We start from the raw sequence: 19,580 nt of genomic DNA, 5'->3' as shown, positions 1-19,580 counted from the left end.
CTGAGTTGAAGTGAGTTGGCTTGGAAGTGAATTAACTAAAGGTACAGTTGTCAGCAATAGATCAAAATTTTGAAAATCAATGGCAAAGTAACCATTGCAGAGAGAAGTAGAACAAATCCAAGAGGGACTGGTCTAATCTAGCAAGTGACTGTTGGTGGAACCAAAACAGTCTCACATAAGGAGGGACAATGATCAGGAACCTGAAGAGATAAAATTTGTCAAAACTCACTCTTGGAAATGCACCCTTCCACAATGACCAGAGGCTTTCATTGACCCATTGTGGAAAAGGGAGCAAGCTCAATGCACAACACCAGGCAATTAACTGAATTCATCCAGGGGAAAACATGCAGTGTAACAACATGGATCTATGGTTAAATCCTATTGCTATCAGAAATTCAGCTTCTTCTGGAACTTTTAATTGGTAGCACAACCAAAAGCTTTCTTCATGGCAAAGCATAATATAGAACCTCATGGTAAGCTTCCTGCTATGGAATTTGCTTCTTAAAAAGCAGACACTATTGAACAAACAAACCACTTTACTTGGCTCTGTAAGAAGCAGGCTGTTTTGGAATGTAAAATTAAAATGTCTATTCTAGGAGGAGCCACTTCACTCAGTTTAAAACCTTCCTGTTCCATTGTTTTAAAAAAGACTATGTGAAATTGTAATATATAGAAACACCCTATATTTCCAATAATAGAACCAGACAAGGACATTTAAATATAGAAATATTTCGAATGGCATTCTGGGAGAATGGAGACCCTCCATTGTCTACACAAACAGAGGAAAAACCTGTTGTGAAATCAGGAAGTCTTTAACCTCTAATAATAATAATAATAATAATAATAATAATAATAATAATAATAAAATTTTATTTATATCCCGCCCTCCCCAGCTGAAGCCGGGCTCAGGGCGGCTAACAACAATCAAGTAATCAAACAATCAAATAATCCAACATTCTAAAAACATTTCATTATAAAAATTAATTAAAATCAAATTGATGGCAACCGTTAAGCAAAATTCTGTGCAGGTTGCCAGAGGAGGGAGTCAGGCTGCGCCCTGACCAAAGGCCTGGTGGAACAACTCTGTCTTGCAGGCCCTGCAGAAAGATGTCAGGTCCTGCAGAACCTGACTACTTTAATCTTAGTTTTATCATGATATAAACTGAGATTTGTTCACAATGTTTGCATGCATCTGCTTTGGTGATATCTTCTCATTAACTCAGTTTACTTAGAAGCTGCAAAAAAACATGTATCTTTCAACACAATTCTGACTCCACTATTTGGACTCATGCTTAATAGGAAAGCAATACTAAGCCCTCTCCTTGCAATGTCTATTAATATGGCAGAATGCAATTATTTGCTTCTCCTCCTGTAAAATTATTTGTTCACTCATAATTATGGAATTCAAGGTATTCCAATACTAAAAATTATGTTTGCATGTGAAAACACAAATTCATTTTAACCTTAGGAAGAGACCGTGCTGCCTGAAGAAGTTTTCTGCGATGCTGTGGGTCACTAATACCAATCTCTCGAAGGTCCTGATCTTCCATGACATTACTGCCCTGTAGGAAGACAAGAGGCAGACATGAAATAAGGCTCAGCAACAGCACAAAAATGAAGCTCAGCAGCTTTGCATTTCAATAAAAACTGTGTTTCATAATTTTTGTTTTTACCAGGTCTTTGATTGTATAATAAAAACTGTCTTTGTTGTTTCACAACTCTGCACCATGCAAAAACTCCATGTAAATACAGAATTTGGGCACAGACTTCGACACTCTGGGAATCTCAGCTTTGATTTTAAAAAAATGTTTCTAGTTCTTAAAGCAGTGAGGATAGCTTTGCAGATGTAGCGGAGAAACCCCAATGGAACCTCAGCAGCCACGGTGGAAGGAGCCTACTTTCTAGCACGAAGAACAGGATTTAAGGTATGCATGCTTTCCTCATGTAACAGCAGAATGAAGGAAGTGAATAAATTCACACAACAGATCATAATTCAGCTTTTCTTGGCATTACCTTTGTACAGAATCAATATTTGATCACAGCTTCAGTCTTGGCCCAGGTATGAAAATTGAGAGCATCACAAGAGCCCTTAGAATAAAAAATCATGGTTCCTCCCTAGCTGCTGCTTGGTTATTATAACACACTGTAACAAAAGATAGTATCACCAGGGCAAACATTACACAGTTAGAAATCTAAACAACCATGAAAATAACAGGAGTAATCTGGTTATCGTCACAGCAGGACCTGAGTGCAATCAGTACTCTCATCTGTGATTTCCTAAAACTGGTATTCTAAGGGATACTGCCTATAGCAGTTGAGGTAGAACACAGCTGTCTTGACTATTCTCCATGAAATTCTCTAATCCTTCAAAACCATCCAAGTTGGCGACCTTCACTACATCTTGTGGGAGTGACTATCGAGTTTATCCATGTGCTGTGTAAAGTAGTATTTTCTTCCAACATTCAGCTTCACTGAATGGACCATAAGTTCTAGTAATATGAGAGAGGAAGGAAAAACTTTTTCCTATCCACTTTTCTCCACATGATGCATAATTTTATATGACTCCATAATTTCTCCAGCTTGCCTTTTCTCTAAGCTAAAAAGCAATCTTGCCTCAGGAGAGCTGCTCCAAACCCTTGATCATTTTGACTGCCCTTTTCTGAAACTTTTCAAGCTTTATAGGAGGGGGGGTGGAATCTGTAGTCATGGACACTTATCAGCATAGAGTTCTTATTTGTTCCCACTCTCAATGACCCTGGCCCCCAAGGTCTAAAGCAAAGACCAATGGATTCTCCAGCAATGGGCTCCCTTGCTACCTTCTGCTGCTCTGCAATCTCACTGCATCCCTCCTTCTTTTCTCTCTGAAGGCTTCCCCCTTTCACCTCCTTGCCTCTGCATCAAAGGAGCCTTTTTGTTAAGTGCACTGCATACGTCCCAGCTGCTTGATTCAGGCTATCCAAAGCCTACTTTCACTGCTGGCCCCACTGCATCTCATTCCGTCCAATAAATTTCAGTAGATTGATTTACATGACCTTCCCATTTCATACATGCTCGCTTTCATCAGTCACCCCTTTGATCATAGTTTAACAATCCAGTATACCTGGACGCAGCTTCATCTGCCTGCCCTTTCCTCGTAGTCAGCTTTGCTAGTGCACTGCACTGGCATGCATGGAAAGCTCGTCTTTGCCTGAATTCCCTTGAGGGCCAGAGAGAGAAAATTGAATTTATTTTAGAGCATGCCAACAATCCAGGGAAGGTCAGTTTCACTGTAATCTATCATGCGTCTCCATGGAGATGGAAGCAACCCAGCCCTCTCTAGAGGAGTGACTTTCATCATTACACTCTTTACAAAGCTCATTATCTCCACATGTGAAGTGTGGAGGAATGAATGAATGAGTACATAGTGCTTAGCAAAGGCAATATTCAACAGCCATTTTACTATGTATCTTGTTTTTCTTACAGCTCAGATCCAGCCCAGAACACCCCTTTTATTATTGAAGCGATTAGAAAACCAAAGCTATCTTGTAGCTCATTTTTTGCAACTAAGATTAGCTAACCCAGACTACTGTCCAGTTGTGCTAGATAGTGCTCATATATACATTCAAAACTAGACAGTTTCCCACACTATTATATGTGATTCTTTTCTCTATTGTGCTTGCTGTAACTAAAATGTGAGAATGGACAGAGAGCTGAAAAGGTGAGCTAAAGTACATATAAATAGCTAAAAGCATAGAGAAAGGAACATGATTTTTTTATCTTGACAAAAAGGTGGGCATCCAGTATAATTCTTCCACATTAAAAAGGTAACATTCAACATGGATTCACTTTTTGTAAAAGACAATTCCTAGGGTACTACAGTAATTTTTACACACACACACACAGTGAAAGAAGATCTAGATAAAAGCACTAGGATGCCTTATTGCTGTATTAAGCACAGGCATACAACCATTCCTTTTACACGAAGACCCCCACTATCATATAATGGCATAGCAATTTGAAATTCCCATCTTGTGTCAGCTATCAACACATGTAAACAACAACCACTGAGGGGCAGAAATGGGAATTAACTGGTGATCATTAATTCCTAATTATATCCCTCTTCAGTTCTATCAATAAAGGGGAGACTATTAGAAAAACCAACCCTTGTGAAGGCTGCTTACTATAAACAGGAAAAAAAAAGAGAGAGAGATCCATTTGAGAGTGAATTTGCCATCTGCTGAATGTGCAAGGCCAGACCATTTTCTTCACACATGAAATGACAGCAGTAATTGCACATTGATGTAGGCCATGATGCACTTTGTATGACAGCACAGAGTAAACACAGCACAAGATACTTCTTTTGCTTGCCTTGTTTGCTGTGGATATTGTTTAATGGAGAATTTTTACATGGCTGTATCCACAATATATCTGCAATGCCTTTTCTGTATTTTCATTGAGCTGCATTAGCCACCGAATCTGCAATGATGTCAAATATTCTGGTAAAAGGACAACTGGTTTTTTTGTCTAAATTGTACTAATTTCCATGGTTATCTCTTTTGCCATAAAACAATCCTAAGAAATAAAGGGCATTTTGTGATCTTAATAAAATAACTTCATTTGCAATGAAAAGCTCAATGTTTGCTCCATTTTGAGTTGGTAAACTCATGATGAACAGCAGCTACAGCCATTTTCTAAAACACAAAACCTGCCTGCATGTTTTGATCTGAAGTATCACCAATTACACCCATACACCATTCATTTAGTACATCTCACAGGCAAATAAATCAAACTCAATGAAATGTCCATTTCAATGGGTGCACATAGTGCCCTTTTCAGTGACTTGCTCATGTTTACACAGGCTGTATACATACTTCAACCATCCAAGTGCTGCAGTTTGTGGTTTTCTAAAAGCACCTTTGTAGACATTGCTTTGCAATTGTTCATGGAGGAGGTCTGGTAGCATAGGCTGCACAGGTTCATCATATTGCTTAGTGTATCACACAGACAACACCATGACTAATTTCTCTCTCTCATTTTTTGCAAGGTGCTGTATATATATGCTCCCTCCCCTTTCAATGGCCGCCACACTCCTTAACAAAAACCTTGCCAGCTATTAATGTTTGATGCTTTATTTATTATTATTATTAATGCTAAACATTATTGTTTGACATTTTATTATGTTTTTATGTGTGTTGGAAGCTGCCCAGAGTGGCTGGGGCAACCCAGCCAGATGGGCGGGTATAAATGCTAACATTTGTTGTATCAGAAGTCTGGTAGCACAGGTTGTGCAAGCAGAGTAAGTTTTATTGCACTCAGTGCATGCCCATGGGCTTCCTTCCCTTGTACAATGCAGGTAACTTCTTGACGACTTCTCTCAGGGAGAGGATGCAAGGCAGTCTGGGCTGTATCCAGCTCTGAGTGTGACTAGCATTGGATACAACCCTCTTGTTTATGTCCAGAGATGTTTACCCCCTTGTACCACGCTTGACCGTGCACAGAGGCTGCCTGTTCTGGTGCCATGCACACAGCTTATAATTACAGTGGTACCTCGGGTTAAGTACTTAATTCATTCTGGAGGTCCATTCTTAACCTGAAACTGTTCTTAACCTGAAGCACCACTTTAACTAATGGGGCCTCCCACTGCCACCGTGCCGCTGGAGCATGATTTCTGTTCTCATCCTGAAGCAAAGTTCTTAACCCGAGGTACTATTTCTGGGTTAGCGGAGTCTGTAACCTGAAGCGTATGTAACCTGAAGCGTATGTAACCCGAGGTACCACTGTACTAATTATAATGTATGTTTTATTGCAAGGCACTCAAGACATGGTCTGCTCAGTTTTATGAAAGAAAGAAAGAAAGAACCCAGGCCTCCAATATATGTGCTCCCCGTTACAACAATTAATTTCATTTGAGTCATTGTGGGTTTTTAAAGGGCAACGTATAGTGATATTTTGTTAAAGGGCAACACAAAAAATGGACACATCTTGAATTTGTTGAACTGCCAACATAAGCAGTCAGAAAATATATATCTTGGTGAAAAAAGTTTATAGGGATTGTAACATTATGTTGATCCAACCTTTGAGATTTTGATAAACTGGAAGGATTACTTTAAAAATAATAAATGCTATGGTGGAAGCCAGTACCTTTCCAACTGTGCTTGAGTACAGAAGAGAAAGAGTTGATGGCAGCTGTTTCCACCCATCCTTTTAAAGAGTAAAGCAGCAGTGAAACTTCTGTGACTCTCTAAAGACTCAAATATCAGCATACTGATACACATGAGAAAAATTATTTTCAAAGCCTAACTTGATTGTCTTTGAGGTGGTATGAAACACCAGATGACTCAGATACCTCTTCTACTGAAAGGTGCTTTCAAAATACCAAAAAAACCTATACCAACTATATAGGAATGACAACGTTATACGCTAAGCAAAAACTGCTTATGTAGAAGACAGTGCAGTGCAGTCAATCCATATAGTCTCATGCTTATTCCACACATATGTGCCACTACCAGGCTTGGTGAATGCACATATATAGGTAGGTTACAGAGCAGAAGGCTAAGACATTTAGGTCAGAGGTAGTTAACCTTTTTATACCTACCGCCCACTAATCCATCTTTCTAGATGGTAAAATTTTCTTAACTGCCCACCAGTGCTCAATGGGAGGAGGATTCAGCTTGTGCCATAGAACCCCCTACTGCCCACCTAGAATCCACTAGTGGGCGGTAGGCACCAGGTTGACAACCCCTGGTTTAGGTTATCGTTTTTCAAAATACTGCTTTAAATGAGACTTTGTAATGCAGGTCTTGTTACATTAAAACTACTGTTTTGGCCTACGGTTTCCCTTATACTGTACAATGTTAGCTTTTGCTCTTGTAATCAGTACTGCAGACATTGCTGCTGCTCATCTTGAATCTCTGTGCAAGACTTCTCCACATTAAAGCAAAATGAAGCACACCTATGCACCACCAGCTTGCAGCAGCAAGGGAATTACCCTTTGGCACCAGGGGAAAACAGGTGGATATTTTGAAGGAAGTGCATTGCTGTCTGGATGGATAAGGCAGATACTTCAGAGGCTTTATTCTACAGCAGGGGTGGGGAACATGTGGCCCTCCTGGTGTACTTTGACTCCAGTACCCACCATCTCTTACCATTAGCCAAGCCGGTTGGGACTAAGGACAACAACAACTGGAGGGCACCAGGTTCCCCAATCCTGGTGTACAGAAAACCTCTCAAACCTTAACATAAAATGTGTGACACCCATTGAGATTATCAATGCCAACAATCAAGGTCTTAGCATTAAGATCCGCCCAGACTAGTTTTACTTAGACCTCAGAAAGTGGCCTCTCTTTTAGCAGTAGCAGCTTTGAGAGCTCCACTTGAATAGGCACTTGCCCTGGGATCAGCAGTGTCTCTGTCCCATACGTTAGCACTTCACTAGTACAGTGGTACCTTGGGTTACAGACGCTTCAGGTTACAGACGCTTCAGGTTACAGACTCCGCTAACCCAGAAATAGTACCTCGGGTTAAGAACTTTGCTTCAGGATGAGAACAGAAATTGCGCAGCGGTAGCACAGCTGCAGCGGGAGGCCCCATTAGCTAAAGTGGTGCTTCAGGTTAAGAACAGTTTCAGGTTAAGAACAGACCTCCAGAACGAATTAAGTTCTTAACCCGAGGTACCACTGTATTTTAGGAGCAGAGGCTGCAGTGCAGAAAGGACTCAGGTTCAGGGCACAGTAGGAGAGAATAATAATTTTCACAATCAAAAATTTGATGGGAGGATTTTTCAGGGCTACTTCCCTCATCATAGATCCAAGAACCATCGAGCAGTATTTAAATATGCTCATCTTATGGAGATTCCTCGTTCCCCGAACCATCCCCATATTCATGTATCCTGTGAATCCCCATTCTAAAAGTACTTAACACGCACAGCATAATATTCAGGAAATCATTACAGGCTTATACCTTTGGCCCTGCTGAATTGTGTCCCGTCCCCCCTCCCCCCGAGAAATGTCCGTCTTCCTTTGCTGAAAAAGGCCCCCCGCTTCCAACCTAAGCACAGAGCTGGCACTTCCCTAAGGCTGCCTATGAGAATTCCACTCTGCTTTTTAGAGCCCAACATGGCTCTGCGGGACTAAATGGCAAAGACTATTTTAGCTTCTCTGATAAGCAGGCAGAACTGAACACACAGGTAGAAAATCCATAGGGGAGGCAAGAGGCATTTTTACTTAATTGGTTCTGAGAGGAGATGCACATTTAAAAGCAGAGGGAAGTGTTCACTAGGTGGTCCTTCCTTACAAGCTTTTGATAACAAGATGGATTGGAGACAGACAAAACCTAGCAGGAAATCTCTTAATGCAATCATGTGAACCAAAATAGTACAAAGTGTTATGGGCTGTTCTATCTGGGTGTCTGTTGTTTTAAAAAACCTTTGAAGAGACATTACTATTACTCAATCTAAGGGAGTTTTGACACTCCTACTTGACAATGTTATAATGCAATCATGACCTATCATTCACCTATTATTCATTCATGAATAATTTAAGAGATCTATTCCTTGCTATCAGTACCCCAAAGCTCATCTCCCCAAAAGCAGCTAGACTTGGCGAAAACATCTCAAGTCTGTCTTTGTTGATGGTTTGGTTTTCATCTAGATGAACTGCTCTTTGATTTGGTATGCTTTGGTTCCTTTTCTTTGGTACATCTACTCATTCCTGCTGCTACTTCTGTTATTTTGCATACCAGGCGTCATTCTGTACAATTTGGGTTATTGTTTTTATTATCATTTCCCTATGATATGTTTGCTCTTTTTCTTTTGACTACCTTCTGCTTTTATTTGTATTGCTATGTACAGATAAAAATGTTTGCCTGTCTTTGGAATGCTGAGAAGGGATAATGGTCACTAACTAGAACCTCAGTCACAAATTACACTGTCCATTTTTGATTGCCAAACTGTTTTCCCCTCCAAGTCTCATTCTCCACAATCTTCAGAAGGATTCACCTACAGTCAGTGGCAGAGCTTCATGCTCTGGCACCGGGGGTATGGCTGGTGCACGTCCCGGGGGTGCGGTGCACTGCCCGTGGGGCATGGCCTGCTGCCTGCCGGGGTGTGGCGCCCAGCGCGGGGGGGAGGAGCCATGATGGCACCCCACCGGGATCGTGGTGCTGGGGGTGGTGCACTCCCCCTGCCCCACCTCTTTCTCCGCCAGTGCCAACAGTTTGTTGAATAAAATGTCCTCTCCATCAATGTAGAGAACAGGGTAATTTTTGAGATGGTACTTGATGTAGAATGACTTCTAAAGAAAGTCTCGCCAAAAATGACAACAGCACCAGAAAGTCCTTTTCCACCAAGGCAAAGACAGGAAACTACTTCAGAACTCAGTGTGCATGTTGAAGGGATGACAACAGTATCTGGTAAGGTCTAAAGGCCCAGTCTCAGATATAGTCTTAGTTAAAATGAGGGACAATTATTTTGTGATTTTTCTTAAAAGACTCACAACTGCTATAGGAATGCTGTCTGTCTGTCTGTCTGTCTGTCTGTCTGATCTAATCTAATCTAATCTAATCTAGTTGCTTTATCTTGCCCAAGGCAGGCCAAAGGCCTGCTTATAGAGGAATACTTTTGTTTGGTGCCATAATGATGGCATCAGGCAACTCCCCCCTGTCCTAAGACAGGACAAATAGTATGCCCCTCCCCTTCTAAAGAAATGAGTGGCCATTATTATGCCTACATACTATGCAAGGTCATATGCTTACAACAGTTATCACACAGTGCATAAAATTAGAGATTTAGCCAAAATTTTAGTGCTCTTAAGGAACTTTTTTTTTTAACCTTTATACTAAGTATGCAGTTTTCTTGCTTCAAAGCAGCCTTATATTTATGCATTCATCTGGTAGCAATAGGTGAGAAGGAATGAATGCAGGTGAGTGAGTGGGCTGCTGTATGACAGGCAGAGTGCTTCATTCCTCTTCTGCATCCAGTAGAAACCAAAATTCACTCTTCCACAGGCTAAAGCAGGGGTGCAACTCTCTGTATCCTATAGCAAACTAGTAAAGTTTATGATAGGATAATGTTTGTGAACTTATTTGCAAGGCTGCTTTAAAGTTCTGCCCTAGTTTCATTTCAGCAATACAAGAATATTTCAAACCACATTCATGGACATACAATTTACAGACTTTGTCCTCTTTTGGATGCAATGCCAAACTATGATTTAGCATTATGTGAACAACTCTGGGTGCGCCATGGGTTAACACACTCCCCCTTCCCAGCATTCCCCCTCCCCCACACTCCCCCTTCCCCTTCTCAAACTGAAGATCAGAAACTTTCACTTCCATTTTCACTAATCCAAACTCTAAACTGTGGTTAATATTACCTATGTGTTGTTAAAACAAGCCATCTTAATAAAACAGAGGTTTGAAGTTGGATTGTTGCAGAACACAATCGTTGATGGGACATAACCACCAGTTATGCACTTAGTTAGATTTGGAAGCAAAAGCTTCTAATCAGCTCCTAGCACCTAGACGGTAGCAGGAAATAGATGGGCATGATCCTGAGGCTGGCTCAAGATTGTTCATGTTTATCATTATTAGGGTTGCCATATGTCTGGAATTTTCCCTACATATTCGGAATACTGCGGTTGGAAGCAGTGACTGGGTGGAAATCGCAAAAATGTCCAGGAAAATCCCGACATATGGCAACCCATGTCAGCATTGTCATTTTGGGCCATTTTCCTTAAAAATGGCTCCAAAACTTTTGGTTGTTGTGAATTTGTCAGAAAACCTCAACAACTTTTCTGTCTGGATTTTCACTGTTTGAAATATGGCAACCCTAGTATTATCTCTGAATGAGGTCATTGTGTCAAATTGATCTTGAACATGCTATCCCTGAAGCTAAATTTGTATCAGAATAAAGCAAAATGGAACAGAGAACAATCGAGAAGCTTATGCTTGGGGGGAAATTACCAAATTCAATGAAATAGAACCAAATGACATCAATATGTTGCTAATGTGTTGTATAAGCAATAAAGTGGTACTCCAACAAAATGAGCAATACTGTGCAGTAACTTAATCGCATCACAACAGCAGCAAGGACTACTAACACATTGGGGAATCTGGAAGTAGCCTGTGTACCTGTCACCAAGTATACAAAAACAGTAACAAGTGAGGTAGACATATATGCGTACAATTGTGTCAATGATATACTTGGTTTCCATAATGCTTTCACCTCTTTCTTTTTTTAGGTGAAGTTGGGACTGGTATTCTCGGTACATGTGTATAGCCATATCACAGGCTCTACTGCATGCATGGTGATCAGTGTGTGGGTCTAAAACCCACAACATTAACATGAACTGTCCCGAACATCTCTCGCCATATGCTTTACTAATGGAACCTTCATTATGGAATTAGAAAAAAGAATGATCAGAAACTTCTGAAGATGAGAAAAATGCTTTGTGCCACATTCAACGAACCTTTTGCCCCCTCTGCTCTTCCCATGTCCCCCTATGTCCTCACCAAATTTGCTTTGGGGAGTTGGGAGAACGTAGGGTGAGGAGAGGAATCATTCAATCAAACATGTGAAAATACTTGTGCTGATGGAACAATCTCCTTAGCACTATGATGAATATCACCCTTTATCAATGTGGTATTTTTAAACTTCTGTTTTCCCATTCATTAGTGAATTAAATAGATGTGAATAGGAATGCAGGGTGTTCTATAAAATGAAACCAAGCCCATGCTTGCCTCTTGGGAGTACGTAGTCCAAACCACTGACTAACTGTGCTTACAAGGTTACTGAATATTTCCACAATGCTGTATCAGGTATGGGGTGAGAACTACTGGAGTCACCCGACTTTAAAAATAAAACCTTCGAAAGGAAGATGTTTCATTGTTATTCAGTAGTTTTCCTGCCTAACATACCCTCAAGCCAAGGGCACTGCTGAACCAATAACTCCATGCTGCTAAGCAATACTAAACTGAAACAGCAAGATTACAACTGTGGAAATCTGTCAAAACATCTGCTGCTCAAGAAATCTAGCTATGTACCTTAAAACAAAATCAAACATCTTATGCTGTAATGGCAATGTAGCTTCAACCAGAACATTTTTGTTTCTTAGGTGGCTCAATTAAATTTAAATTCAGACTTTTGCATATTAGCAAATTGCAGCCTACCTTAAGAGAAGATGGCTATAAAAATATCACCACACAGAGACCAGCATAAATTACTAAAAACTTGTGTGTGCATTTGAAAGGAAGTTACATACTAATTAAAAATAACAGCCACTCATCTTTCTTATTGTGATGCAGTACATGGAATGTTTGGGGATTTGCGTAAATTTGATGCTGAAAATATTTCTGCAGTGTGCGTTACAGTGTGAATTATGGGATTAGTGTTCAATCAACCAACATAGATGTCAGCTGTTCAGTATACATTTGACTCCTCAAATTATGATACTTATTTTGCCTCAGTGCTTTATAATCTGTGGTTTTCTAGCATCCCACTCTTGAGGAATCTCTCCCATATTGGTTATTCTGTATTCCTGTGAGTCTGCCATGGAACCTCGGTATCTTAGAGCATTAGTGGCCACATCTACTGAAAATGATTAATGGTCCTCAAAACATTCCCTAGAATATACTCAACAGTCCCCTGCATTGCACAATACAAATGGGGAGATCAGTAGAGGTGGCCATAATTGCCTTTTGTGAAAAGTACTGCTTTATGACTGCCTTAATACCCTTGAACTGATCCATGAACTAATGAACTAATGTTGCTGGATGTACAGCTCAGACCATAACATCTCTATTTTTCTACAACCAAATCAAAGCAGAAACTTGGAAATGTGACCTGCCCTGAGATCTTGTGGTAAAGGGCAGAATATAAATTTTAATAACAACAATGCCAAGCTTGTCCCATGCCATCCAGGCTGTACACCTGTGTCCCACAGAGAGACTCCTCCTCCAATAAAATAGAATTTATCTTTCAAGGAGTATGACTTCTTAGCATTAAATAATTCAGTTCCTGTAAATTTCAAAAGTGTGTTAAGGAAACGATAGCAATAGGAGACTACTAGAACTACAATTTGCAGTGTATATCCCTATCTGTATGTTCAAAGTATTAGGCACGTCATCTGTCACTCCTTTTCTCCTAAGTGGATATTGAAACCTTTCTAATTCCATTCATGCAAAACTGATTTTATCATCTCCCTATGCTACTACAATGGTGGAAATCTCCCATTATTCCTTCTGGTTTGTACTGGGACTTCCATTTCCTCTCCTCCCCCATATGCCCAAAAAATCTGCTCTGGAGGGTTCCTCAAACCTACAGAGCTGATTTTGAGGGTGCATAGGGGGTTGGAGAGGACAGAAGAGAAAGTGGATAGGGTAGGGTCAAGTATATTCCCTATAGTCACAAGGCATCAGCAGACAGAGCATCGTAGTGAGTCAAGTAAAACAAAAATAAGAACAGAATTGGAGTACAAGTCATTTCCCATAACCATGAGAAGTAAAACTTTCATTCCTAGTATGTCCTTCTTGCATCCCCTCCTAACTGCAGTTTAACTAATATGAACCCTAGTTGCTAGCTTCCTGAGATATTGTATGTTTGAAAAGTGTGAAGTGAACCAAAGCTGACAGTTGAAAGTTTATATTTGATTCATCAGAAGCTTTGGGGCAAACAAATGCTTGTAAAGTGACAGCTAATTTTTTCACCCTTCATTTACACCAGTGACATATGACAATCCTTAGTTGATCACCATTGTAGCATTGCCAATGTTACAAAATATGTTGAGCAAAAATGAAACAACCGTACTGATTCAGATTTATTGTGGGTTTGTGAATTTTAGTCATGCCTCCAAGTGCTGTTGTTTTTTTTAAAGTAACGAGTGGTCAATTGATAACCCTTCAACACAAATTATTCCTTCCAAGTGTGAGTCTCCAGAACTTTCAAGCTACATATTAGTAGAAAGGACATGAGAAAGAAAGCATTTGTTATTGGCCTTGGGATATCTTGGAACAGGGAACTATGAACATACATATGCTTCTCATATGGGAAATAATCTACTGTGAGGGCAAAACTATTTCCCCAGAGACTACATATGGTTGTGCCTTAAATATAGCGTGTTATGTTTCAGAAGAGGAGTATTTCTTATTTCTATAGCAGATGGAAAGGAAGTGTAAGGAATATATAAAACCAGCATGCAGAGACACGTCCACAATAACATTCCACTTTTTCAGAATGCAGCTTAAAACATAACATTCTCTTGTATGCAAGTTACCTCTGCAATTGTTACTGTTATTGTTATTATTCATTTCATTTCTATACTGCTTTGCATTTTAAAGAAAAAACCCTCAAAGCAGTTTACAACCTACATTAAAGTGTCAAATAAAACAATACAGAATAACAGGAAACAAAAATATTATCTTAAAGATTTCAAAATAAAATATTTCAAAGGAGGTAAACTACAGAATGTACATCTAATGCAGCAAACAAAAAATATTATCTTAAACATTTCAAAAGAAAACATTACTAAAGGAAGTCAAACAAAATGCACATTTAAAGCAGCATAAGTAGCAAGAGAGTAAGATATCACAAGCTGCTTTTGCTGCCAATCCTGCCAATGGTAGTGCATGACAGGCGGTGGCTGTGGAAGCTCAGGCTCAATGACCTGGGTCTGCACTAAGAGACAGCCAATTATTGATTAATTCAAAGAATTCAAGTATTTAAAAAATGCATTGGCCATGATCTGTATGCATGCCTTAGGACTTGGGCATGACCAATAGTTAGTTAGAATTATTGTACCCTCGTTTCAGAATGGGTTTTTTTTTTAAAACATACTTGAGTTTAAAAAGCAGCTAATTGTGTAGCATGGGATTGGACCAGTGGCAGCTGTTCAATGAGAAAAATCCCACAAATAGTCTATTCCAACACATTGTTTCTCAGCAGATTTTGATTCGCATATTTATATTATGAGAAGGCAGACACAGCCATGAGGCCTAAGAAATGAGGGAAGGTTAAGAGTCAGTAGTGTAAATTTAATTCAAAACAGGATCAGTGCGGGTTGAAAAGCAGATTACTTCTGTGAAACATATCATTGCTAATATAGGAAAAGTCTAGGGCTTCAGGCTAACTTGGTAACATACATTATATGATTTCGCTTCTATCTGACAGGTTTTTGGATAATATGCTGGGGTCTTACAAAAGAAGACAGGGAAATTTCTAATCTTGAGGTCAAATATATAGGACAATGAAAATGCACAAGCCACTTAGTAAACTTTTTATTAAACTTCTGTAAGCAGCAGTATTTCCCCACCACCAAAGCTGCTGGTTTCCCCTTTGTGAAACACACCCATGCTTCTCTTATCAGGACAAATGGCTTAAGGGAGAAAACAATTTTATTCGGTAAAAATTGTGTAGTTTTGCCCTCATTTTGGATATAAAGGAATGGATTGTACACAAATTAATTGAGATCTCCCTATAGAAACCACACACTCTCTCTCTCTGGTAGAAGGCAAATAGTCTTAGGTTATTGCTCTCTACACAGACTCTGCACATTTAATTTAGACAAGATGGGGCAGGCATTTATGCTATTGTATCCAGTGTTTCTATGGCTCTAAATTCGACTGCTGAATGTAAGAAAGGGGGGAATACCATGAACAAGTGAGCCTGGTAACAATCACTGCAGGCTAATCAGACTTGACAGTAAATTGCATTTAGTCAAATTAATGTCAGAACTTCAAATTATTTGCAAACATCCCGTACTTTAATGCCCTCAATTTTTACCTCATTCCTCCAATTAAAAAATGAAGCCAGAGGAGCCTAGGGCACTCCATGAGGAGAACAGATTTGCTTCTGACAAAGTCTCATTGAATCATTGTTGCATGCCACACTTTTATGGGAAGTTCAGTAGCAGAAAGGGGAAGAGGCAAAAAGTAAAGAAACAAAAATGTAATGGCTTAATGTACCTAAAGAAAGATGTAAAGGGATGAACCTGTGTTGGGATGTGGTACATATTACCCCTCCCATCATGAACTCAGAACTGTTTCTAGTATGCTGATTTTGGTAATCTCAAATAGCAGCTGTTACCTGTTTCTAATAACCAAAAACAGTGGCAAACATTCATTCTCTACCCATGAAGGTTTTTATTTTTTCACTTGGCTTTAAGGAGTGCATTGCTGTACAAAAAGCCTCCACCAGGCACACTGAACTAGATCCTAATTTAAGTTTATAATTTCAGCTATTACCACTATTAACTACATTTACACCCTGTCTTTCCCCCAAGAAGCTAAAGGTAGCACACATTGTTACCCTCTAATTTTCTTCTCAAAACACCCAGTTTAAAGTCCAATTCTCTAATCACCATGCTACAGCTAGAGTGCATAATAAGGACAATGCTACAGTTTTTGGGGTGGGGTGGGGGAGGAGGGATAACCTCTGAGTGAAAAGCAAGGAAAATACAATCTTCATGTTTACTACAGTTTTGACCAATAGGCGCCTAGCCACCGAGGTGCAAATAAGTCACAGTATGGCTTATTATGTCATGTGAACCCAGACCATAAATTGTTTGTTTCAAACAAGCCATGAGCAGTAAACCAGAAACAAACCAAGAACAAACCTACTATATACTGAACATATGCAGATGACTGAATATAAACAAAGCAAGGGGATTTATATTTTAACTACACTGTGGCATGTGCCACCCATAAACTTGCCTTGTCAAGTTCCAATAGCAGTACCAATCCCAACAGGTGTTACTGTGGGATTAGAATTTTGACTGCATAAAGGCTGGTGTGACATTGTCCAATGTGGTGCACTGTGTGTGTGTGTGTGTGTGTGTGTGTGTGTGTGTGTTTTAAAAAACCTGAGTTGTCCTTTGTACATTTCATAATATTTTATTTTTATTTTTAAAAAACTGTTATCAGTATAATCACTAAACTGTATACCAATATACAACTTGTAAAGAGGCTGCCTCAGGTTGTCCATTAAATCAATGATCAGAGATAGTGACATGTTACTGAATTAATGCAGCCCAATCTTGTAACCTCCTGTTATCAAACAACTGCATGTAGCATTGCTTAGCAGCTAACAACACTAAGCTAGAGAATGAAAGAATCTGAATTCCATTACTGTCTCTACCCAAACAAAATATGCCATTTCGGGAGTAGTGACTTTTCACAGAAAAATGTAGGCAGACTCTATTTCTAATGCTCTGCAGCTATTCTCTTCCAAGCTGTATGCCACTTGTTCAAAAATGAATTATCTAGGGTGAAATGCATAGAAAAGTATACAAAATGTATATATTATGAAGGTAAAGCTTATAAGGGGAAAATGCATACAGAAATGCATGGAATTCAAATGCAAAATTCTGATGAAGTCTTTATTAAAAAAAAAAACCAGCAGAAAAGGGATGAAACAAACTTAAGATTGAAAGCATCCTAAACTGACACATAACAGAAATAGGCACACCTTGAATCAAGCCAGGAAGGGAACGTACAACCAGGGCAGATCAAGCAGTATTGGAGTAATATGCTCTGACCAACCTGTTCCAATAAATAACCTGGAGGTGGTGTTTTGTACCAGCTGAAGGTTCTGGACACGTTTCAAGGGCAGCCCCATGAGCATGTTACAGTAGTCAAGGCTGAAGGTGACCAGAACACACCTGATTGTGGTGAATTTTAAGTGAATTACTCTTTTGAAATGGATCACACAGAGAGAAATGCAAGCTGTAAATTATTTTTGGGTGTCATAGCAATTCCAATATATAGTGATTATTTTGTTGCATGCAATCATGATACTTATTTGGTAATCTTTCTATTTACCACCAACTTCTATTTACCACCAACTTGGTCCTTGTCTGGACATGAAAAGTGGCAAATTGGAAGGGCAGCAGACAGTACTTATCCATATCTTTATCTAAAACAGAAGTGTTCAAAGTAAGTTTCTACAGAAACCAGAAGGTTGCACTGCCATGTTTCCTTCAGTCTAGTGTAGATCCCAGGTGTCAGCAGCCAGGGCTAGTGCCTACATGCTATTTGGTTTCTAAGGAAGGAAGCTGTGATGGCTGAGGCAGAAATGGCAACTTCCAGGTCCTCTTTTTGAAAAAGAGTTTGGAAAGGTACTTCTTCCAAACAGGAGGACAGAGGAAGCCTACTGTTTCACCTTTCCATCTCTTCCCCAGAGTCTAATCACACCACTTCCTACACACACCATGCATGACTGTGAGTCCCCACTTGTCTATCATACACCCAACATCCTAACTAAAAATGAAATATTATTTACATGTGGTAGCTATAGTTTTCACAACATAACATCTTTTCTCAACCACCATATCAGCACTTATTTTGGAAACTGTTTTCCCCACAACAGATGCATAACTCTTGAGTATATTCACGAGGAAGCCAATAATGTAGGAACTTTAAACAGAACAAAAACAGCATTTGTCTGGCTCTGGCAAAATGCATTTTACACTAATATTACTTTCAATGCCTGAGATATTTGATCCTGTCTGAGGAAAGCTATTTCTGATGCTTTTCTTTTTTTAAAAGAAAAACTGGACAGCATCAGGAAGGTGTGTGCGCATGTGCTTCACCTAATTTACCTTTTTCCATAAAGCAGGACGTATATTTCAAGCACTTGTCCAGCTTTTCTTTGAAAATTTACAACAAAAGATTATACATCCTCTTCAGACATCTTGCCCCACTGCTGAGCTATTGTTATAGTTCTAAGCAGTAAGAAAAATTGTGCAGTATCTTGGATAGTTCAACCAGAATCTCACATAATTCAGCCTACGTTCTATTTTTAAAAATCCCAACTTAATTTTTATTATTGCTAAAGCAATTAGCCTAATAGTCTATCTGGCAAAGTGCAACCCATTACCTAACATGCGTTGCTAGCCTCTGTGACAGTGAGATTTAATGCAACCCTTTTGATCTGTGCCAATCCTTAAGAACCATATAAGCTCACAAACGCATTATTCAGTTTAACAAAAATCTGAAAAATCTGTGTTGGCAAAATATGAAATGAAGCAACAGATTTTTCTAGAGAATTCTCTCCCAACTGGCTTATGCTGTCTGAACCCTTTGTGAAATCTAATAAGTAGTTTTGGACTATGAACTATGTAGCTAACATGCATATGCTTAGATTCTGGACTAGGAAAAAGAAACTGACTTTCAAAAGTGAACTCCTTTTGTTGCAGCTTTATTCAGTTATGAAAACCAAAAGCCAGATGTGAAAAACTACTAACACTGATGAGGAAAATAAGGGGGGGTTGGCATTTATGATTCTTTACTTTTTTATTTGGCTAAAACTTAAATCTGTTAAGCATGTATATATTGTAACAGATAATGGAAGAATTATGAACTAAGCTGTTACTGAAAAAGGTACCCTTAAAGGCATCACTATGAAAGAAAAAATGGATTCCACCAACCACTTTAAAATAGGTGCAGAAGCAATGTTAGGCTTTCTTGTGAACATCAAACTGCTCTGGGGTGTAGAGAACAGAGTTGCCGTGATTCAATCCCTGAAACGTGTTCTTTAAAGTCAAAAAATACTATAAATGAAAATCAGAATTGGAATGATGCCCTTTATATACATATATAGGTTGAACTAGCCATCC

At 39.3% G+C, this 19,580-nt stretch overlaps 1 protein-coding gene and 1 long non-coding RNA gene across 19 annotated transcripts in view; one reads left to right on the top strand and one right to left on the bottom strand.

The window, feature by feature from the left end:
- The window catches only part of ANKS1A (ankyrin repeat and sterile alpha motif domain containing 1A), a 119,193-nt gene that overhangs the window by 15,389 nt on the left and 84,224 nt on the right, over positions 1–19,580 (bottom strand). For all 18 annotated transcript variants that reach the window (XM_083617947.1, XM_083617958.1, XM_083617946.1 and 15 more), the window contains one exon: positions 1,464–1,562. In XM_083617947.1, the coding sequence (XP_083474073.1) occupies positions 1,464–1,562 (99 nt within the window). The remainder of the gene's footprint in view (positions 1–1,463; positions 1,563–19,580) is intronic.
- Positions 1,571–11,848, top strand: LOC310764376. The gene is made up of 2 exons (XR_014549130.1): positions 1,571–1,925; positions 6,857–11,848. It is a non-coding gene; the product is annotated as an uncharacterized lncRNA (long non-coding RNA).

Source organism: Podarcis filfolensis (genome assembly GCF_964270895.1).
Source record: "Podarcis filfolensis genome assembly, chromosome: 6".
In the NCBI taxonomy this organism is placed as follows: Eukaryota; Metazoa; Chordata; class Lepidosauria; order Squamata; family Lacertidae; genus Podarcis; species Podarcis filfolensis.
This window is presented reverse-complemented; position numbering and strand designations above follow the sequence as displayed.